At 40.0% G+C, this 18,482-nt stretch overlaps 1 protein-coding gene across 1 annotated transcript in view; it reads right to left on the bottom strand.

Annotated features, from left to right (window-relative positions):
• The window catches only part of KLHL29 (kelch like family member 29), a 373,733-nt gene that overhangs the window by 76,138 nt on the left and 279,113 nt on the right, over positions 1-18,482 (bottom strand). Inside the window, exon 5 of the mRNA XM_063125224.1 lies at positions 15,367-15,505. Coding sequence (XP_062981294.1) covers positions 15,367-15,505 — 139 coding nt within the window. The remainder of the gene's footprint in view (positions 1-15,366; positions 15,506-18,482) is intronic.

The raw sequence follows: 18,482 nt of genomic DNA, 5'->3' as shown, positions 1-18,482 counted from the left end.
ACAAAGTATGATTGTGGAAGATTTACCCCCCCCCACACACACACTTTTCCCAGTGGGAATCCTCAGGAATTAAAAGGGGTGCTGTCTTTTTCAAAGCTGTTACCCCCATTGCATCTCCATCACAAACCACTCCATCCTCCCCCCCCCCCAAAGCTGCAGCTGCAGCCTCCTTGGATCGCTGCCCCGCCTCTCTCTCTGATTGGCAAAGGAAGTAATTGTAAAAAACTGGGCTGATCTAACTGCAGCTGCTGAAAACAAATACATTTAAAGGGGAAGCCTCATTAGGGATTAAGAATTCCTGTGGAGAAGTGCGGGGAAGAGTTGGTTTGGCTGCCTTAAAGGCCTATTTAAGTGCCAAAAAAGTGGCTTACAAACTTCTAGAATAAAAGCAACACTAAAACACAAAGGAGGTGATTTGGCCTAAAAATCCTTCCAGGTGCTAAACTGTTAAGGAAAAAGTATATGGTCTTGTACATCTAAATAAGTCCATATTCTTCTAAATCACTAAACGCAACAGGGTCTGTCAAAATCGGAAATTTGTGACTGTACAATTTTACATATCTCTGTATGTTGGCTTAGGCATGTTTTAGAAATCAGAGGATACTTAAATGTGAACTGTTGATCAGTGGTTGCCCTAAAAGTTTAAATGGAATGAAGTCATTTTATTGGCCTTGTAATCACTGCTCACATTATAAAGGTCAAACATTTCACACTCTGGCAGGAAATCAATAGCTCCCCTCAACAACCCACGGGAAAAGAAAGTTTTGCTTCTAAAGAATAATGTGTAATAATAAACAATTTTAGTCTTTGCTTTATCAGCCTGGCAATCTTGGAGAACGGCTGCAGTGAAAAGCTGGTGAAGCCTGATAGATAAGCTCATTAAAATTAGGAAGTGATTTAGAACAGGACTCAAGATTTATCAGGAGCTAAACAGCAACATGGTTTGTTTAGGTCAGTGTTAATACAAGCTAGGAGGAGAACTTTTTAACAGCTTAATTTTATGGGGTCTGTCAGGGAATTCTTTCAGAATAGGAAGCAGGAAGCCTAGAGTGGGTGATGGATAGACTCACAGTACTGCTAGCAAGAAACAGATAAGCAATGCTACAATATATTCCTGCTGTAGTGCAGAGATTTAGCTATATAAAGAAAATAACTTTTAAATTACTGTTGGGCATGATTTGACTAAAAACAAATGCTCTTGAACATGACCTGTCCACTTAGTTAAACTGAAATAATGGCAAAATGCAGAACAGAACCAAAATATGCAAAAGAACCTTCTTGTGCAAAGGAAGGGTCATTTGTAAATGTAAACTGTAAGACCCCCAAAGAGCTATACTTTTCTCCTTTAGCTTTTATCAGTTTATTTGAAGATAAAGGGACAAAATGTTTCAGAGGAGAAAAAGGAGAGGATTTAGATAAGGATCTAACAAAGTGTGTTGGCAAACAATCTTAAGTTCTTGGCATTAATTTATGTCTGACATTGCTTTTGAGATCTAAGACAGGCATACATTCTTTTTTGATGATTAATGGAGGTAGGACTGACTTCCTCCTCTTCCCTTAGAAACCACCACAAAAAGTCAATTTGTGCCTCTCTGTACATACAGGTACATACATACTTTCTCTTAAGTATACTCTATCTATGAAACTTTTCATATGAAGCCAGCATTATAGCTCTATATAATAAAAGTCTCCACAAGATCAAGGTCATATTTGGAATCTGGCTGAAGCAGATTTATAAGCATGAGCAAATCATCATCATCATCATCATCATCATCATCATCATCATCATCATCAATTTCTTACCCGCCTCTCCACTTGGATCGAGGCAGGGAACAACAGTTGATTTATCCATCAGTCTATGGACAACATTTCCACACTGCATCGAACTCTAATTTCTGATGTCTTTCCCCCAATGGCTAAGTTACATAGGCATCATTAAACCTGCTAACCATATTTATTTTGGCTGATTAGCCATCTGATTGTCTCTTGAAGGTTGGCCATATTCTTTCTCAGATTCATATTACATATGGAAAGTTACCTATTCATATTATAGACAGCTGTCTGCTCTCTAGTTACATGCTTGAGTTACATTAACAAGTCAAAACAAACTCAGGATGTTCAAAATGAAGCCATCTGCCAGAAGTAGTGTGAATTATGTGAAATGTGTTATGTAAAGCCCTGTAACTAAGAACAGTTGGTCCAACATCATTTCATAGTGACAAACCACTGTAAGAGGTATGTTATACATGTGGGATACAGCAATATGTTCACACAAATGTAACCTCAAAATCATACCTCAAACTAAAATTATTATAATAATATCAGGGGAATGTGCTGTCTCTCATACTGGCTTGGCTGAACGTTCCAAAAAGTCTGCTTTATTTTAATTGGGAATTTTAAGTTGCAGTCCAGTTATCTGTTTGAAATCTGTTCAGTGGCTGAAGCTCACATTTTAAAACTGTTTTACTTCAAGTGGTGGAAACCAGGCAACTACAACTTGCAGTAAGAACTTGGGTACAACTGGCTTATCAGTTTAAATGACATTTAACCAGCTCAAACTTGTCTCAAATTGGTTTGATTGATCTGGTATAAGTTACACCATGTTTGAAAAGTTAGAGCTGGCTGAACTACAACCCAGACATCTGTGCCAGATAGATACTTTCATTAAGAACATATATGACAATTTAGAAAGAAACAATTTAGAGATGGACTGTCACTCTGTTTGCTTCCCCCTCTCCCAGATCACCATCTCATCCATATGACACTATCTTATTAGTTTCAGAGGAACATGGTTTGTTCTCAGTGTGGTAGACTGAAGATAAAGACGCCACCATCAGTTTAGAATGTCATAGAAAATTAAGTACAACCACCTTGCAAATAAGTGCAGAAAACCTAGTAGTCCACAAACCTTTTGAATAGTTCACCTGTCATTTGTGGTGCATTTTCTGCTTTCAAGCTGTCAAAGTATTAACTCTTTTAAAATTGATAAAAAACATCCCTACCTGGTTGCCTAGAGGAAATTCACTGGTAGCTAGACAAACAGCTATTCAAAAGCCTGAACTATCAGCTGTCATGCTCGGAATTTCAGGACCAGACTAAGTATACTAATCAGATGTCCTTCTAGACATTTTCATTAAAAGAATAACGCTTTTGCCAAGCTTATTGAGCCATCCTGGTTCTAGCGCAAATGTCAGTGTCCAACACTTTATTATAAGATTCTGTGTCATCTCCAAATCAAGGGCCTCTGTATAAGCCCCCTTATCCTGTTATTTATTCTTGTGGGTTCCATTAACAGACTATCTGGCTTTTCCGGCATGTTATTTTTCTCCATGCCTATATCTGGTAATTCAAATTCCAAGCATATGCCCCACCACCTGAATGATGCTATGATGTGCTCATCTCATTGACTAGGTTCAGATTACACGATAACCAATGGTGGGTTAAAGAGTCAAAGGTGGGTTAAATAGTTAATGGTTGGTTATTGTATAGTGTGTCAGGACGTTTTCACACCATGGTTGGTTATTCGGCTGAAATAACCAATACTGTGCAGAGCTGATTATTTGAACAACTGTTGGTTATCGTGTTGTGTGGGGGGCACTGTTGACTATTTCGTTGCACATGGTTATTTTCAGTGACGAGAGTCCCCTGGCAAGAGTGACCAAAGCAGCAGCTGCTGCTCTAGACCAGCCAGCAGATCTCAAAATGGCTGATGGGATACCAGTGGAAGGACTAAGGGGAGAGAGAGGGTGGGGGATGTGTCAATCAAACACACCGTTGACTAATAGCCAACTCAATGCAGGCCTTAATCCACACCACGGTTGGTTATAATCATGTCATGTGGGGAGCACTCTCTTGATAATCAACTGTGGAGTTGACTGTTAATCCACCATTGACTATTGTGTTGTCTGAACATAGCTATTGGCTCTGCCTGTCGGTGGTGATGGACATAATTACCTTAAGAGTAATTACCCATGTTTTCTGTCCACTTAAAAGGAAAAACAAGGATTTACTACATTAAACAATGGACTAAAAAGCAAGCAAACAAATTGGTCTACTTCTCTTGATGTTTTGCTTGGAAATCCAGTATTTAGAAATGCTGCTGAAGATCTTAAACGGAAATGAAATCCAACTTTTTTTGTTTAAACCTATTTAGAATGGTGTTGGTTGGCAAGTACAGGTCACTGGGGACCTGTAGCTCCTCAAGAGGCCTATGGATATCATAGTTAATGTAGTTATATTAGAAGCATTCTGTTGAAGTCTTACAGCATGTAAGCTGAATTATTATTTTTTAACAGGGCAACACTGATCCTCAAGGAATTTAAATTGCAAGCATAAAAAACAAACATGAATTTTAAACTTCCCATTTGATTTTTCCATCTTCAAGATATAAAAGATGCTTATTATGGGAGCAATAATGAAGAACTAGAATCCATCTACAACTTACTCCCAGCTAAGAACAGATATTGTTTTCTATATGGAAAACAACACCCCATACCTATGAGCCTTATTTACATTTCCTTATGTGCCCATGGGATACATATAAAGGCAGATGCATCACATACAGAGTGATGGGTTTCCGCAACGCACAATATTATATGCATTAAACATATAACATAGCAAAGTGATTACAGCTGCAAGATAATTAATCAAGTAAATGAGAACCCTTCTACAGCAAAATCATTGTAATATGAAGGTTATAAAGCATGCCTGTTGGAATTAAAATGTCTTTTTAAAGTAGATGTTATTGCTACTCTTTTAGAATTATATTATGAACATTGTTTTCAAAATAAATACTAGGTATTATCTTGATACAGTATATGACTTGGTAGAAAAAACGTTTTTCTGTACTTAGTACTATATTTAGTAATCGCTTAATGAATTTGTCAATAAACTTGATACATTTGGGGAATACATACAATTATCTAGTATTTTGTGTGCTGTAGATTTATATATTTATTTATTGCCTCAGGAGATGAGGATTTGGGAGGTCTAGTTTAACATACAGGAAGGGCGAATCTTTTGGCCCAAGTTTACATCTGCTCAGCTTCAAGAAGATTAATCTTTGATTGGTGCAAATTCAGGTATTCAATACTCTTTGTCAGTCTATTACCCACCATTGTTATTTCCACATCAGTGATAAATAGAAGCCAGGACTGGATTAACAACAAATGCCATGTTCACAAGAGATGTGGCCAGAACTAAGTTAACAGAAACAAGGGAGCTAGGTTTCAGATATGCTTGTAACATTGTTCAAAGGATAGGGCATTACAGTCATAAAAAGACAGTAGGGGCAATGCATAATGCTATAGTCACTGAGCTCACATATTGAATCACAAATTTGTTTCCCTACCGAGTCTTCCAAGGAGGGGGGGAGGGAAGAAACAAGTTTCAAAAGTATGGCTTAAAAAGGGGTAGGAGAATGAGTCAGTTGTCTTGGGAACAGTAACACTCCTTGACCTGCTAGTCTTTAGAACAGAGCGGGCTTCCTCAAGATCTGCTTCTGGAGAAAAAAAAACTGGGCCAAAGAAGAGTGTTGGCACAAATATGCATGAAAGCATTACCAGAAGTCAGCTTGCCTACTATGCTACGCAATGGCCCAGTTGGCTACAGAATTACATAAAAATTAAACAGCTGAAATGCTCCCAAGAGCTATGGATGGCAGATGATGGAATACAAAATACATCAGGAGAGAATGTAGTTCTCTCTCTAGACACACAACATTTCCCCTACTTCATTCAGGCCTGTTCTCTTCTAACCATATTTATGGCACAGTAATAAAACAAGAGCCTAGAACACAGCTGGTGTTATACAACATGTTTCACTTGAACGGCGGAATATATAGAAGTATTTCTCATTCTAGATTCATGGAACTCTCCAGCATAGTTAACTATTTGTTCAGTTAATAGGCTTTATTTTATAGGCTATTTGTTTAAAATTGTCAAGGGTGGATATGGACCATTTTCAAATGTTTGTCTTATCTCCCTTAAATATTTATTATATTCATATCTTGCCTTGCAAGGGGTGCCCAACGGGCTCTCATCCAAAGGATTGATTGGGTCTACACTTGCTTAGCTTCAACTCCCAGACTAGTCACTGCATCCTAATGCTTGTTGGTTTATATTTCTCTATCACATTAATATAGGCACACAGCATTGGGGGAAGGGGTCACAACATAATGCAAAATAAAGACAAAACATGATTAAAATACAACTGTGTCACACTCAAAGAAAATGGGCTTGCTATTTTAATTATTGGTTTTAATGGCAGTTCTGCTTCCAGCTTTACTCAGATACTGTTTCTAGTGGGAAAGGAACACAGAGGGGTTGTCATAACATACATATACAACTAAACAATCTGAGCACTAGTTGGGGAACTTATTACAAAGTGAGGAGGCTTAGTCAAGTCACTTGGTTGCCTGGGATATATGGTCCTGGATTCTTGGGAGGATAAGTGAGTGAAGAATTGTTCAGCACTTAGGGCCTTGCTAGACCAGGCGTTAGCGCGGTGTGAGGCCCGGTTTCCCTCCTGTGCATCCAGATGACGCACAGGGGAATCCGGGGTCAGGCCGCACTGAAACCTGCCTTAAGCCGGCATAAGCGAATTCACTTATGGCCCAGCTTTTTCGCAGCCCCGGGGCTGCGAAACGTCTAGCAGGGTCCGTGGCTTTTTGCGGCTGCTCGTTTACTCGCGAGTAGCTGGGAATAGCCACGGACTGGGCACAGCGCTCATACGAGCGCTGTGCCCATCGGGCCAGGGGGCGATCACGGGGGGGGGGAGAGGGGCGGGGGGGAAGGCCGGACCCGGCAGGAGAGGGGGGGGCGAGGGAAGGACAGCCGGGGACAGGGGCGAGGGAAGGACAGCTGGGGATGGCGGATGGGGCGAGGGAAGGACAGCTGGGGACAGGGGATGGGGGCGAGGGAAGGACAGCCAGGGATGGCGGATGGGGGCGAGGGAAGGACAGCTGGGGATGGGGGCGAGGGAACGACAGCCAGGGATGGCAGATGGGGGCGAGGGAAGGACAGCTGGGGACAGGGCATAGGGGATGGGGGGAGGACGGCTGAGTGGGCGGGGGGGGTCAGGAATTGTGGGGGGGATCAGGGGCAGGGGGAGTGGGGGGGCTTAATTTTTTTTTAAAAAAAAACACTTACCTTGTCCAGCGGCTCGCCGGCGCACATGGCCCCTTAAAAAAAAAAAAAAAGGCCAACACTACGGGGCTTCCCGTTGCCCCGTCCGTCTAGAAGCCAGCGACGGCACACGCTACCTCTAGTGCGCCGTCGCCCCTCCTCCCTGTCGGCTTATCCAACAGGTCTAGCAAGGCCTTTAGTGTAATGGAAAGTTCTCTGAGAGTTATTAATGATACTCTCCTAAATTGGATCTAGTGTTCCCAATCTTGTTATGAAGGAGCTCCGCCATGAGAATTTTCTCTTTTTGTAGGATCTACCTGATAGTCCCATCCTGCAGATCCAACTGCTAGTCTCTTGTATGCCACTGACCTCTCGTTTCCATTGCAGCTTGAAGAGCCTCTGGTCTAACCCACTTTTTCTTCAGAAATAATAAAAATACCAATAGTATTTTTATATAGTTCCTACACCTGTACAGGTGCATAAAATCAAACATATATGTATGTTTTATCTGCAGGCTTACAGCCTAAAACCCAAATAATAATGAAATGGAAGTTGACCTGAGAGAAGAGGGAAGCACAAAGAGCTAAGATGATGTTTTGGAGAGAAGCAGGACAGTGGAAAGTTCTAGGACTGCATGAGAGAAAGGTTAGAGGCAGGTTGATAAGAGCAAAAATGACCTCTGTATAAAGAACAATGCAATGCTACTGGAACAAAGAGATTGAGGAGGGCCATAGAAAGTTTCAAGAGAGAAAAGGAAAGAGGAAGTAAGCACTTCTAAATAAAAAGACACCTTTGAAGGGGATGTGCCAAGGAAGAGGAAGCCAGTGAACCGAGAATAACAAAGACAGTGCAATGGTCCAAAGTGAGATAAGGAATAGATATAAGCTGCTGGAGATGAAAAACTGGAAGACTAGAAACCTGACAACTTAAAGAGTACATTGAAAGGCTTACAAACTCTCAAATTAAAGGGGTGTACATGGAGAAGCCATGCCTGAGCCCTACAACAAATAAAGCCATGGAGCCTAAGATCCCCAATTATCTTCCGCTTCAAACGCAACATACTTCTGAAGACATTTCAAGTGATTCCAGGCAAAAACGTTGGAATATTGTATTTGAGTTGTATTGTGCTGCTTTTGCTCCATACCTATTTAGATCTAAGTATCCCTCATTCTGATAACTGTTTCCCTTTGCCCTTATCTATCAAGTTCCCGAAGTACACAAAAGTTGTGAGATGTGAGTAAATATAGCTATGTTGTGCAAATCACCTTGCAAACCACTGTGTGACAGCAGTGTGGCTCACTGTTGTCTAACCAGTGCAAAAGCAAGACCAGTGATTGATCTGTCATTTCTTGGACAAGATTTGCAGTTCCATCTTGAGTAAGTGAAAGTCCTAACAGTAAGCAATAAAGTTCCTAAGGAGGGTGAGCAATGCTCATTCTGTATCCACAGCTATAGCATTCATGAAACGGATGTTTATCAGTGGGCAGAGAGTTTTGAGAATGGTCCTGTCTACTTTGATTTGCCGGATTTTGTCCGGTTTACAGGTTAATATTATCCCCTTTGGCACTTCAGAGTAAATATCTGGTATAAAACTGACAAATTGCTGCCAGGAATGTCAACCAATTAAAAAGTTATTATACTCCATTAACTGGTTTGTTTTTAACTGACTGGATTTATAATGTAACCAATTAAAATAAATATGACACCATCTCAGTATGTGATGCTATTTGTGAAGATATTAAATTAAATATTTTCACTGTCCAAAGTTAAAACTGACAATTTTGTTGCTAATGGTAAAAAAAGCTTCAACTGAATCAAGAGCTATACACAGATGTGTCTAGAATTGGACACTCCTTTTATGTACAGGAGCTCTTGAATGTCCACAGAGCATTTGGTCATGTAAGGACTTCTCTGTTCACTTTAATAAGAAGGGGGATCAAACCAAAGCATTATAGCACCCTTGACACTTTGAACTGGGGTCATGATTTTCAGTTACCACCAGCACTGAACACTTTTACAGTTGCAGAGTTTAATCGAAGTTAGATTCAAAAACCTACATCCTACTAATGCTTTCACGGTCGTATACTGAAAAGTCGTCTACTTACTAATAAAAAGACAGATCGCCTTTTATTCTGTCCATTTTCTCTACACAGAAAGAGTTAAACACTTTTGGAACTCTCAATGCCTTTTATAAAGAATCCCATGAAGTTGTACTCTGTGAAAACATGTTTTCCAGAAATCTGGCAGCTGTGCAACATCAAACCTAACAGCCAGCTAAAACGTTAAGGTGGGATACGTGCCACTGTTAAACAAAACAGAGTATAAGTCCCGCAAAAAAGAAGCCACCTATAAGAGTGTAGAATTATTTTCCAGACTAGTATTTCATCGACTTGGGTAAAAGAAAAGGCACCCCAAGCATTCTTCGCACCTCTTCCCAGCTGAAAAAGGAATAGTACACTTTGTTCTTTCCATCTAGCCATCAAATCATCCTCTAGGTTTTATAACTGGTTTAACAGATATTGTTGACAATTTTCCTCTGGCTGCAGAGAGTGCCTTGGGTCATCAATGGACATCATATAATTTAATTTCTCTTCCCTTTTTGAATGGGTTAATGGAAGGACCTTCCCAATGCCTGTTTATTTCTTATTTCCCAGTGAATACTTGATCTGTTTTCACAGATCCGATTAGGGTTAAAGGAAGCCCTACTGATAAGCAGCATGATTTTATATACCTAGCAGATTCTAGTAGATTTTAGGCATTTTCCCCAGAACTGCAAATGTGCCCTTCTACAAAATCTATTTTGCCCCAAACTCATTAACTTCTAATCTCTTTGGATTTATGCAACATATATATATGCACTCTTACATTAGGCCACAGGGCCATAATTAATAGGAGAACTGAAACAGGAAAGAGACTGAGAATGCTACCTTGCTTTTTTTTAAAAACTGATTTGTTCCAGTGGCCTGGTTCAGACAACACGCTAAACCATGCTGCTTAACCACAAAATGGTTAACGGAATGCATTGACCTTAATGCAATTCATTAACCATTTTGTGGTTAAGCAACATGGTTTAGCATGTTATCTGAGCCAGGCCAATGTCTTGGTGTCCATCAACTGACACCACTACTGGAGCAGAGTCACACTCTCCCCCAATCTGCTCCTGAAGTTTTAGGGACCCTCTGGGGCAGATTGGTGTGTGCGTACAGGGGGCTGCAAGGGGAGAAGAAAACAGGAAAGGACCGTAGTGTGAACAGCAGTTTGCTCATGCAACATTGGATGTAGCCCAGAGTTTTTTGTCACAAAGAATGTGGATGCGTCCATGTAGCTTAACACTGAAATAAAATGCTAATAACAGTGCAAACAACAGTAAAAAAAAAAGAGGCTTGGAAACAGACATTCCATTACTATGAAATTGTAGACATTCAAGGACCTGAGCTGGATGTGAAACTTGAGTAAACTTGCCAAATGTATGAGGGGAAAGTCCTTGAGAGTTTGAGAAGAAGCCAATAAGCAAAACCACCAACCATAGCACTGACATTTGAAGCCTGAGACTCATTTTAGATTCACATTACTTTCTACCAAAGTTTTCAGAAGAAAGTACTTCAACTCTATGCTTCTGTATACAGCAATTACATGTATGTGCATGTAGTAACTCATTGGTCTAAGTCTGAATCAGTAAACACTCATGCATACCTCATGTGAAATAACTGTAGGCAAAATGTTAGAAGAAACTTAACTATTATTCTGATAAAATATTAGACCTTTTCATTAGATTAATATTATGAAGGTGACTTTGTTTCCTATCTCAGTCTCAACTGGCTGGGGGATTATGGGAATGGCACCAGATTGTGGAAGGCTCGTCTAAATTCGTCTTGCTCGAATTTAGTGAAGACTGACACAAGTCTTCTTCAAGGCCTTTCCTCATATTAATGATAATCTAGAAATGACGCTTTTGGAAGGTCTATATTCATGAATGGCTGAGTCTAAGGCCTCGCCTGTACTATTATTCATTTGCAGAGTCTGAAGTGGGAGAAGAAGGGAAGTGGGATGGTTAGGCCAGATTCAATTACATCAACATGAAAAGAAGCAGGAAAGTTATAGGTCCACCTGAAAAGAAGTGTTTGAGCACCTGTTTGTATGTATTTAAAATAGTACGATCGTTTGCATGGCACTGAGTGGAGCTACATGCTGTGTCAGCAAATGGTGAATTCTTGAGCCTGCGCACGTGCCAGAGATGGCACTTTCAAGTGAGAAGTCTCGGGTGTGAGAGCAGTGCTTAACTCCACCCACTACTTCCCCCAAACCATTTTGTTCCATCCAGCTTCCCAGCTTGGCACCAATCCAGAACCAAGCCTGACTGGATAAAAACAGACATAGGGAGGAGTTAAATGGGAAGGATTAAAATCTCCTCCTGCCTAATATTCTCTCCAAAACATGCTTTTCCTACCTATACTTTTTCATTAGTAAGCATATATTTGGGAGCCTGTGTTTGCTGGTATAATTGACTTATTTCTCTCCCTCCCTCCCTCTCTCTCTCTCCACGGTTAAAGCCGTGGTTTAAAGTGTCTTCTGAAAAAGTCCCCCCTCTCTCTCTATCTCCAACTCTTCATAAAAATCCCAAGGCAGGTAGCAGCAGCAGCAGCTGCTACTGTTCTAGCCTAAAACCAACTGTTGAAGTGATAGCAGTGGATGCTTAACCCTTTTCTCCCCACACTATTTGCCCTCTCAAAACCATTCCCAAGCATCTTTTCCTCCCAAAGTGTTAAAGAAGTATTTTATCCTAACACACACAGGATGGGGGGCAGAGCAGATTGCTGCGGGCTGCAATTTCCAACACTGAAATGGTGGGAAGGGAAAGAGTTAAGTATACCCACCCCTCTCCCACCCGCTACCCCTAATTGCCCCTGTGCTCTAAAACACCCTCTCCTGATATGGTTTGCATTTTCAAAATGGCAGGTGCTTAAGGAGCAATCCTATGCATTTTAATCCTATGCATTAATTTTTGTGAACCGCCCAGAGAGCTCCGGCTATTGGGCGGTATAGAAATGTAATAAATAAAATAAAATAAAATAAAATAAAATAAAAAAGTCCTACAAATCCATTCCTCAGCTATGTTGGAGCTGTAGGACTTTTTTTTTTTTTTGGCCTAAACGTGCACAGGATGCAAATATGCACACATATTTACATGTAGCATGAATGTAGCCTGTCATATATGTGCAAGCCTCTTCCTTTCACAGTGTACTCTTCTACTTTATTCCTCTTGTTACAGCTGGCCATACTGGTAATCTAACTTTGGTTCTGATCTGTTTGTGACTTCGGCTGCTAGTCAGACCTGGGCCGTTTCTACACTTGCCTTTCCCCCCGTGATCGTCCTGTGATCATCCCTGTGCATTGAAATGACACACAGGGAATCCCGGGAGCAGGCAGGAATGATCTCTCCATTTTCCTGGGATAATCCTTAGGTGTAGAAAGGACCATGCATATACATACAACAATGACAAATGATCAGAAATATGAGTTTCTGAATGACCATATGCCAATCCTAAGTAGAATGGTGAAAAACTGTATCTGTAAGCACATGCATTCACCCTCAACCATACATATATCTGGGAGAGGTCATAGATCAGTGAGAGAGCACATGGTTTGAATACAGATGGTCGGTCCTATCTTCAAACCATGGCATTTCCGCTTAAAAGGATCTCAGGTAGCCACTGCTCCTGGTTTAGTTCCTCACTTATATACAATAAATATGGAGCCCTACAGGCCTTTATTATAGTGTCATTCTATTGTTTGCTTGTTTGTTTATGTATTGTACAGTCTATTTAAAACATTTATAGCTCACCATTCTGTTAAAACGTTCTTGTGGCTTACCAAAGTTTAAAGCAGTAAGATCATCAGTGAGGGAGGAAGCAGCAGCCAGGCACTTCTCCACCGTGCCTGGGTCCAGCTCCAGCTGAGAGCCCCCTCCCTCCTGCTACCAACTGTCTCTGCAGAGGCCACCAGTGAGGGAGGAAGCAGCAACCAGGCACTTCTCCACCGTGCCTGGCTCCAGCTCCAGCTGAGAGCCCCCTCCCTCCTGCTACCAACTGTAACTGCAGAGGCCACCAGAGAGGGAGGAAGCAGCAGCCAGGCACCTCTCCACCGTGCCTGGGTCCAGCTCCAGCTGAGAGCCCCCTCCCTCCTGCTGTCACCTGTAACTGCTGAACTTTCCAACTAAGATTGTAGTGCCTGAGTTTGCTTTCCTTTTCCCCCTCCTCCTCCCCCTCCTCCCTCCCAATCCCCTTTCCTTTTGTGTCATGTCTTTTAGATTGTAAGCCTGTGGGCAGGGACTGTCAAGAAATACTTTTGTAAGCCGCCATGAGAGCCTTTTTTGGCTGAATGGCGGCATAAAAATCCTTAAATAAATAAATAAATAAATAAATCATAACAAAAAGAACAAAGAGAAGGTCACTTAGGAGGGTCTCACTTATTTGACGTAAAATATACCACGATTGCGTTATTAAAGTTGTAATCAGGCTGCAGTTCACCTCCATCTGACAACTATCTAAGATAAATAATTACCATGCCCGATTTTCTCCAGAAGCAGACAGCACTATCTGATGACTTGACGAGCTAGCAAGGGACTTCTCAGCTACGCACAGTGACACTGCCTGGCCAGTCAATTGCTGGGTTTCTATAAACGGCGCCTAAGATTTGCCTTCCCTGTAGAATACATATCTCATCTCTGCGAGAAGCATCTAATGTAGCCTTAACTAGTAAGTGATAATGAGCAGACAGGAGAGCAGAGACAGAGAGCAGCTAAAGCTCGCTATCATTAGATTTATGGAGAGGGGGAACATAGGAGCAGGCCAACTTTTTGTGAATAATTGATAAGACAGTCAGTGCAATTATAAGATGGTAGTGTAATATCTCCACAATTAGAAAAACAAGGTTTAAGCAAGAACACATTACACATGGAAAAGGAGATACCAGCAAACATGCCACCCTGGAATAAAATGCAGTAGCTATTGTGTTAGTTGGCAACATTTAAATGCACAATTTGAAAGCAAGCACAATGCTCTGTCCTGTTCCTCCCCAACTTTTCTTTTTTAATAGTCCATGTTCAGTTTGCTCAGGAAAATACTGCAAGGCAAAAAATCAACAGCCACATTAATTTGCTGATGATTGAGAGAAATATGAATATTATTCTTGTAGGTTCCCCCCCCCCTGCCCTGTTGCTATGCTGACTTACTGATCATGTAAAAATAGCAATTCACTTCTACTTGTTGTTTTGTTTTGAATTGTCTTAATTTTGTGAACCGCCCAGAGAGCTTCGGCTATTGGGCGATATAGAAATGCAATAAATAAATAAATAAATAAATAAAATACTTGAGTCTATGAAGCAAACACATTTTAAACAAAACCCAATGTAAGGGAAAGTAGAAAACCATCATACAGTGTTGAGAATTAAATAGCTAGAGGTGGAGGGAGAAAATTACCAAGATGGAAACTTGATCCAAAGGGGAAAAACTGTGTGCGTGTGTGCGTGTAGTGTGCGTGCACACACACACACACACACACACACACACGCCTCTACTCTAAACTAAATTTGTATTTGCTCAGTGAGAGGGGAAAGTACTTATTCTATGAAGCAGAGAGAATTGAGGATTTTTAAAAATCTAGACTTTCCCGTATTCTGTGTCTTCCTGTTAAAATGTTATGAGTTGAATACATGAATAGAAAAGCCTCTTCTAATATTTGTATTCTTCTCTATTCACCCTTTGGCTTCCAAGAGCCAAAATAATCAAGTGTCGAAAACTTCACAGACAAAAGGGTTAAATTGTCTGCTACATAACTTAACCTTTGTTAGTAGCTTTAAGTGCTTTGCATAAAGGTTATTTTTCAACCTGAAGGAAAAGTTAGAGTCATCCCTTTAAACTACTGATCTAACGGTTGTGTTTTGCGATCGGCATTGTTTTATGAGTTGTTTGAATTTGACTTTAAAATGCACCATGAGAGAACGTTTCTCTTCAGCCAAAATGTGCAACTAGTGAGATGTGGAATCATACAGTTCAGTGTAACAAATGGATCTGAGTCTTTTGTTTAAAAAAAATACATTCAGAGTAAGTGGAAAGAATGGCTACTGGCTCTGTGACAGGAGAGTCAAATCTTCATAAACCTGAAAGAGAGGGGAGGAAAAAAAAGCGACACAAATGCGCCCTACAAAAGAACAGACCAGATCACAGCTGGAAGGAAGGCAAACCTTTTAATCAGGTCCTTGAAATACAAGCTGCAGGAAGCTAGAACATTTTGGTGGACTTCAAACTCTTTGCCTTCAACAATAATTTTCAGGTCTGTAAACTCTTTCGCTCTGCGCTGCTGGTTCAACTCCTTCAACATTTCTGCAGAACAGAGAAGACAGACAGTGCCAGGATTCCCATTAAGAGTTTTTTTTTAATCGATTCTTTAAAAATAAAAATTAAAACAAGGAAAGTAGAGAAATAGGAAACGCTTCATAGTCTTTGTTGGCAAGACTGGCTCAACGTTGATAGTCAAAGAAATCACAAACCTAATACATATTATACAGATAAATATATATATACTTATAAAAGCAAGAAACAGTAGATCTAGAAATAACTCAAAACCCTACATTTCAAAGAGAAAAAAAGTTTTCCGGCATCAATAAATCAGAAATACAAAGAATAACATTACCACAGAACAGTTTAAAATAACTTCTTGAGCAACTGCTTTATCGTCTATAAACACAAATGGCTTTTCAATGTACTGGAATTTATACTGAATAAAAACATGACATTTATGATGCAGTATGAATTTGACATGTTTCAAAGAAAAATACAAAGCTTTCAAAGTTCCTTATCTTAGGCACATTATAGAAAGACTTGAGCTTTAAGTTTAGCAAAGTACAACTAATTTAAACTAGAAGTTTATCCTAAAATCAGGCCTACCAAGGATAACTGGAAAGTTCTCAAAGCAGCAGGCAAAATTTTTCTGACATATTAAATGTTTAATTAAAACTTACACACGAAGAATTAATCTGTCACACTCTTTATGCCATGAATTTTCAATATTCAACCTTGACTTGAGTTTTTAGTACTTTATCGTACCGATTCATCTCAATGCTAAATCACCCCTGAGAGCAGTTCTTTCTTGTAGTACCGTACTTACCGTGCATAAAGTCCCCTGACTCTCAACTCTTTTAATGGAGAGAGCAAATCAGCAACAAGCCACTTCACCTGTCCAGCAACATGCCACAATCCACATATCATTGTGAAAGTGGTAAGCAACTCCACGGTGAACCATTTCCTAAACTAATGTATCAGAATGGCTAGTAAAACAGATGGAACATGGTAAATGTGTAATTTAAAGCACTGACAAAATTATATTCATTTTAGCATTTAAAAATGTATTTCGTCTACTGTTCTACATTTGCAATAGGTCAAGAGTTTCATTTTCCTCAGCCGCACAGCCACCTGTTAGAATCCAACTTTACTATTCTATGATTTTATGATCCATTCTCATGAAGATGTTTTAAACTTAAATGATAGCATACTCCTTCAGCTTCAATCCATTCACACTATTCTAACAGGTTTAAAGGCGGCCTTAAAGTGTGCCTGTTGCACACGTCTTATTTATTTATATTTATTTATATTTATTTATATTTATTTATTTATTATATTTATATACCGCTCCATAGCCAACGTTCTCTGCGCGGTTTACAAAAGTTAAAAACAGTGAACATTAAAAAGTATACAAAATTTAAAACCATCAAATCATAAAAATAACAGTATAAAAACAATGGTATCCATTTAAAAACAACAGTCCTGGGGTCCGTTAAAAACAAACAAACTTAGCGCCAGGTGAGCCTCATTGGGGAGATCATTTCATAATTGGGGGCCACCACTGAAAAGGCCCTCTCCCTTGTTGCCATCCTCCGAGCTTCCCTCGGAGTAGGCACCTGGAGGAGGACCTTAGATGTTGAGCGCAGTGTAGGGGTAGGTTCATGTCGGGAGAGGCATTCCATCAGGTATTGTGGTCCCAAGCCATGTAGAGCTTTATAGGTTAAAACCACCACCTTGAATTGGGCTCGGAAACGTATAGGCAGCCAATGCAAGCAGGCCAGAATCGGTGCTGTATGTTCAAACCTCCTTGTTCCAGTTATCAATCTGGCTGCTGCATTTTGCACAAGCAAAATGGAAAATTAGGCCCAAAGATTCATGCTCCATTCATAATCATGGCTGCCCCCAAAGTGATACTTTGACAAACAGATGTCATTTGGGAGAAGATATCAGCAATTAAAAGTGACAGCAACCCAAGCTTGTAAGCACTGAAATTATATATTGATAATATTCAGTGATATCCAACCCAAGCCAACACAAGCAACACATATTTTTTCAGGTCTAAACAACAAAGTGTCACCTTGGACATTTATATCTATTTAATGGAATTACAATGGTGTCTGAAAGGCTAATTATTCTGAACTGAAATGGGTCAGTGTTCTCTGGAGAGCAAACAGATAATTAGAGATGATACGGAAATAACAGCAGACCTGTGTCAGATCTGTATTAGAGGAAAATAAGCTATGGTGTCCTTTGGGTGCTACGTCAGGAGCTATTTTAAAAGCGTCCATTTGAGCTAAAATGCAGTAACATGGTTCCAACATATACAAACCTTAAAGAGAGTGAAACAGGATGACACTTTGAACGCTCTGAACGCTTTGAAATCCCACAGTAACTTCCTTAGATGATTTTATAAGACTAGTCTTTCCTTCAGCAAGACCCACGTAAGAAGTGATCTGGTCTATACAAATTATTGGAATACATCTCAACTATCTTACTGAGGCAATGGGCATCTCTAGGTGCTGAATGCTGGGGTTTGTTGTCACATGAAACAAGTGGGATATAGCAAAACCAACAAGTGAAGAAAAAATCTTTCAAAGAAAAAGAAAAAAGAAATACACTGAATGCCAGAAAGAGAGACACTTCTAATGTATTTCAATTATTTTACTTCCTATTACATAACCTCAGAATACATTTTAAAGCAGAAAGAGCAACAAAACTCAGGCAACATTCTTTGGGGGTCTTCCACACACATGCCACAATCCCATCCCGTGTGTCATGAAAGAAAAATGTCCATTTTCATTCTAAAATGACATTTTCTACATTTCTGAAATTATACACTGGCCCATGCTGGGCCTTTCTGCCATACTACCCCACTCCCTTTTCTTTCCTTGCTACATAACATCAAACCTGAAGAAGAATCACACAAAGCCTGCTGACTATTTTGTAACTTTTTGGTAAGTCCTAATAAAAGTATTATCCTATCAAGGTGTTATGTTAACATTTTATAAGCAGATCAATT

Source organism: Elgaria multicarinata, chromosome 4 (genome assembly GCF_023053635.1).
Source record: "Elgaria multicarinata webbii isolate HBS135686 ecotype San Diego chromosome 4, rElgMul1.1.pri, whole genome shotgun sequence".
NCBI classification, from domain to species: domain Eukaryota; kingdom Metazoa; phylum Chordata; class Lepidosauria; order Squamata; family Anguidae; genus Elgaria; species Elgaria multicarinata.
The sequence above is the reverse complement of the archived record's forward strand: the minus strand, read 5'-3'. Positions and strand labels throughout refer to the sequence as shown.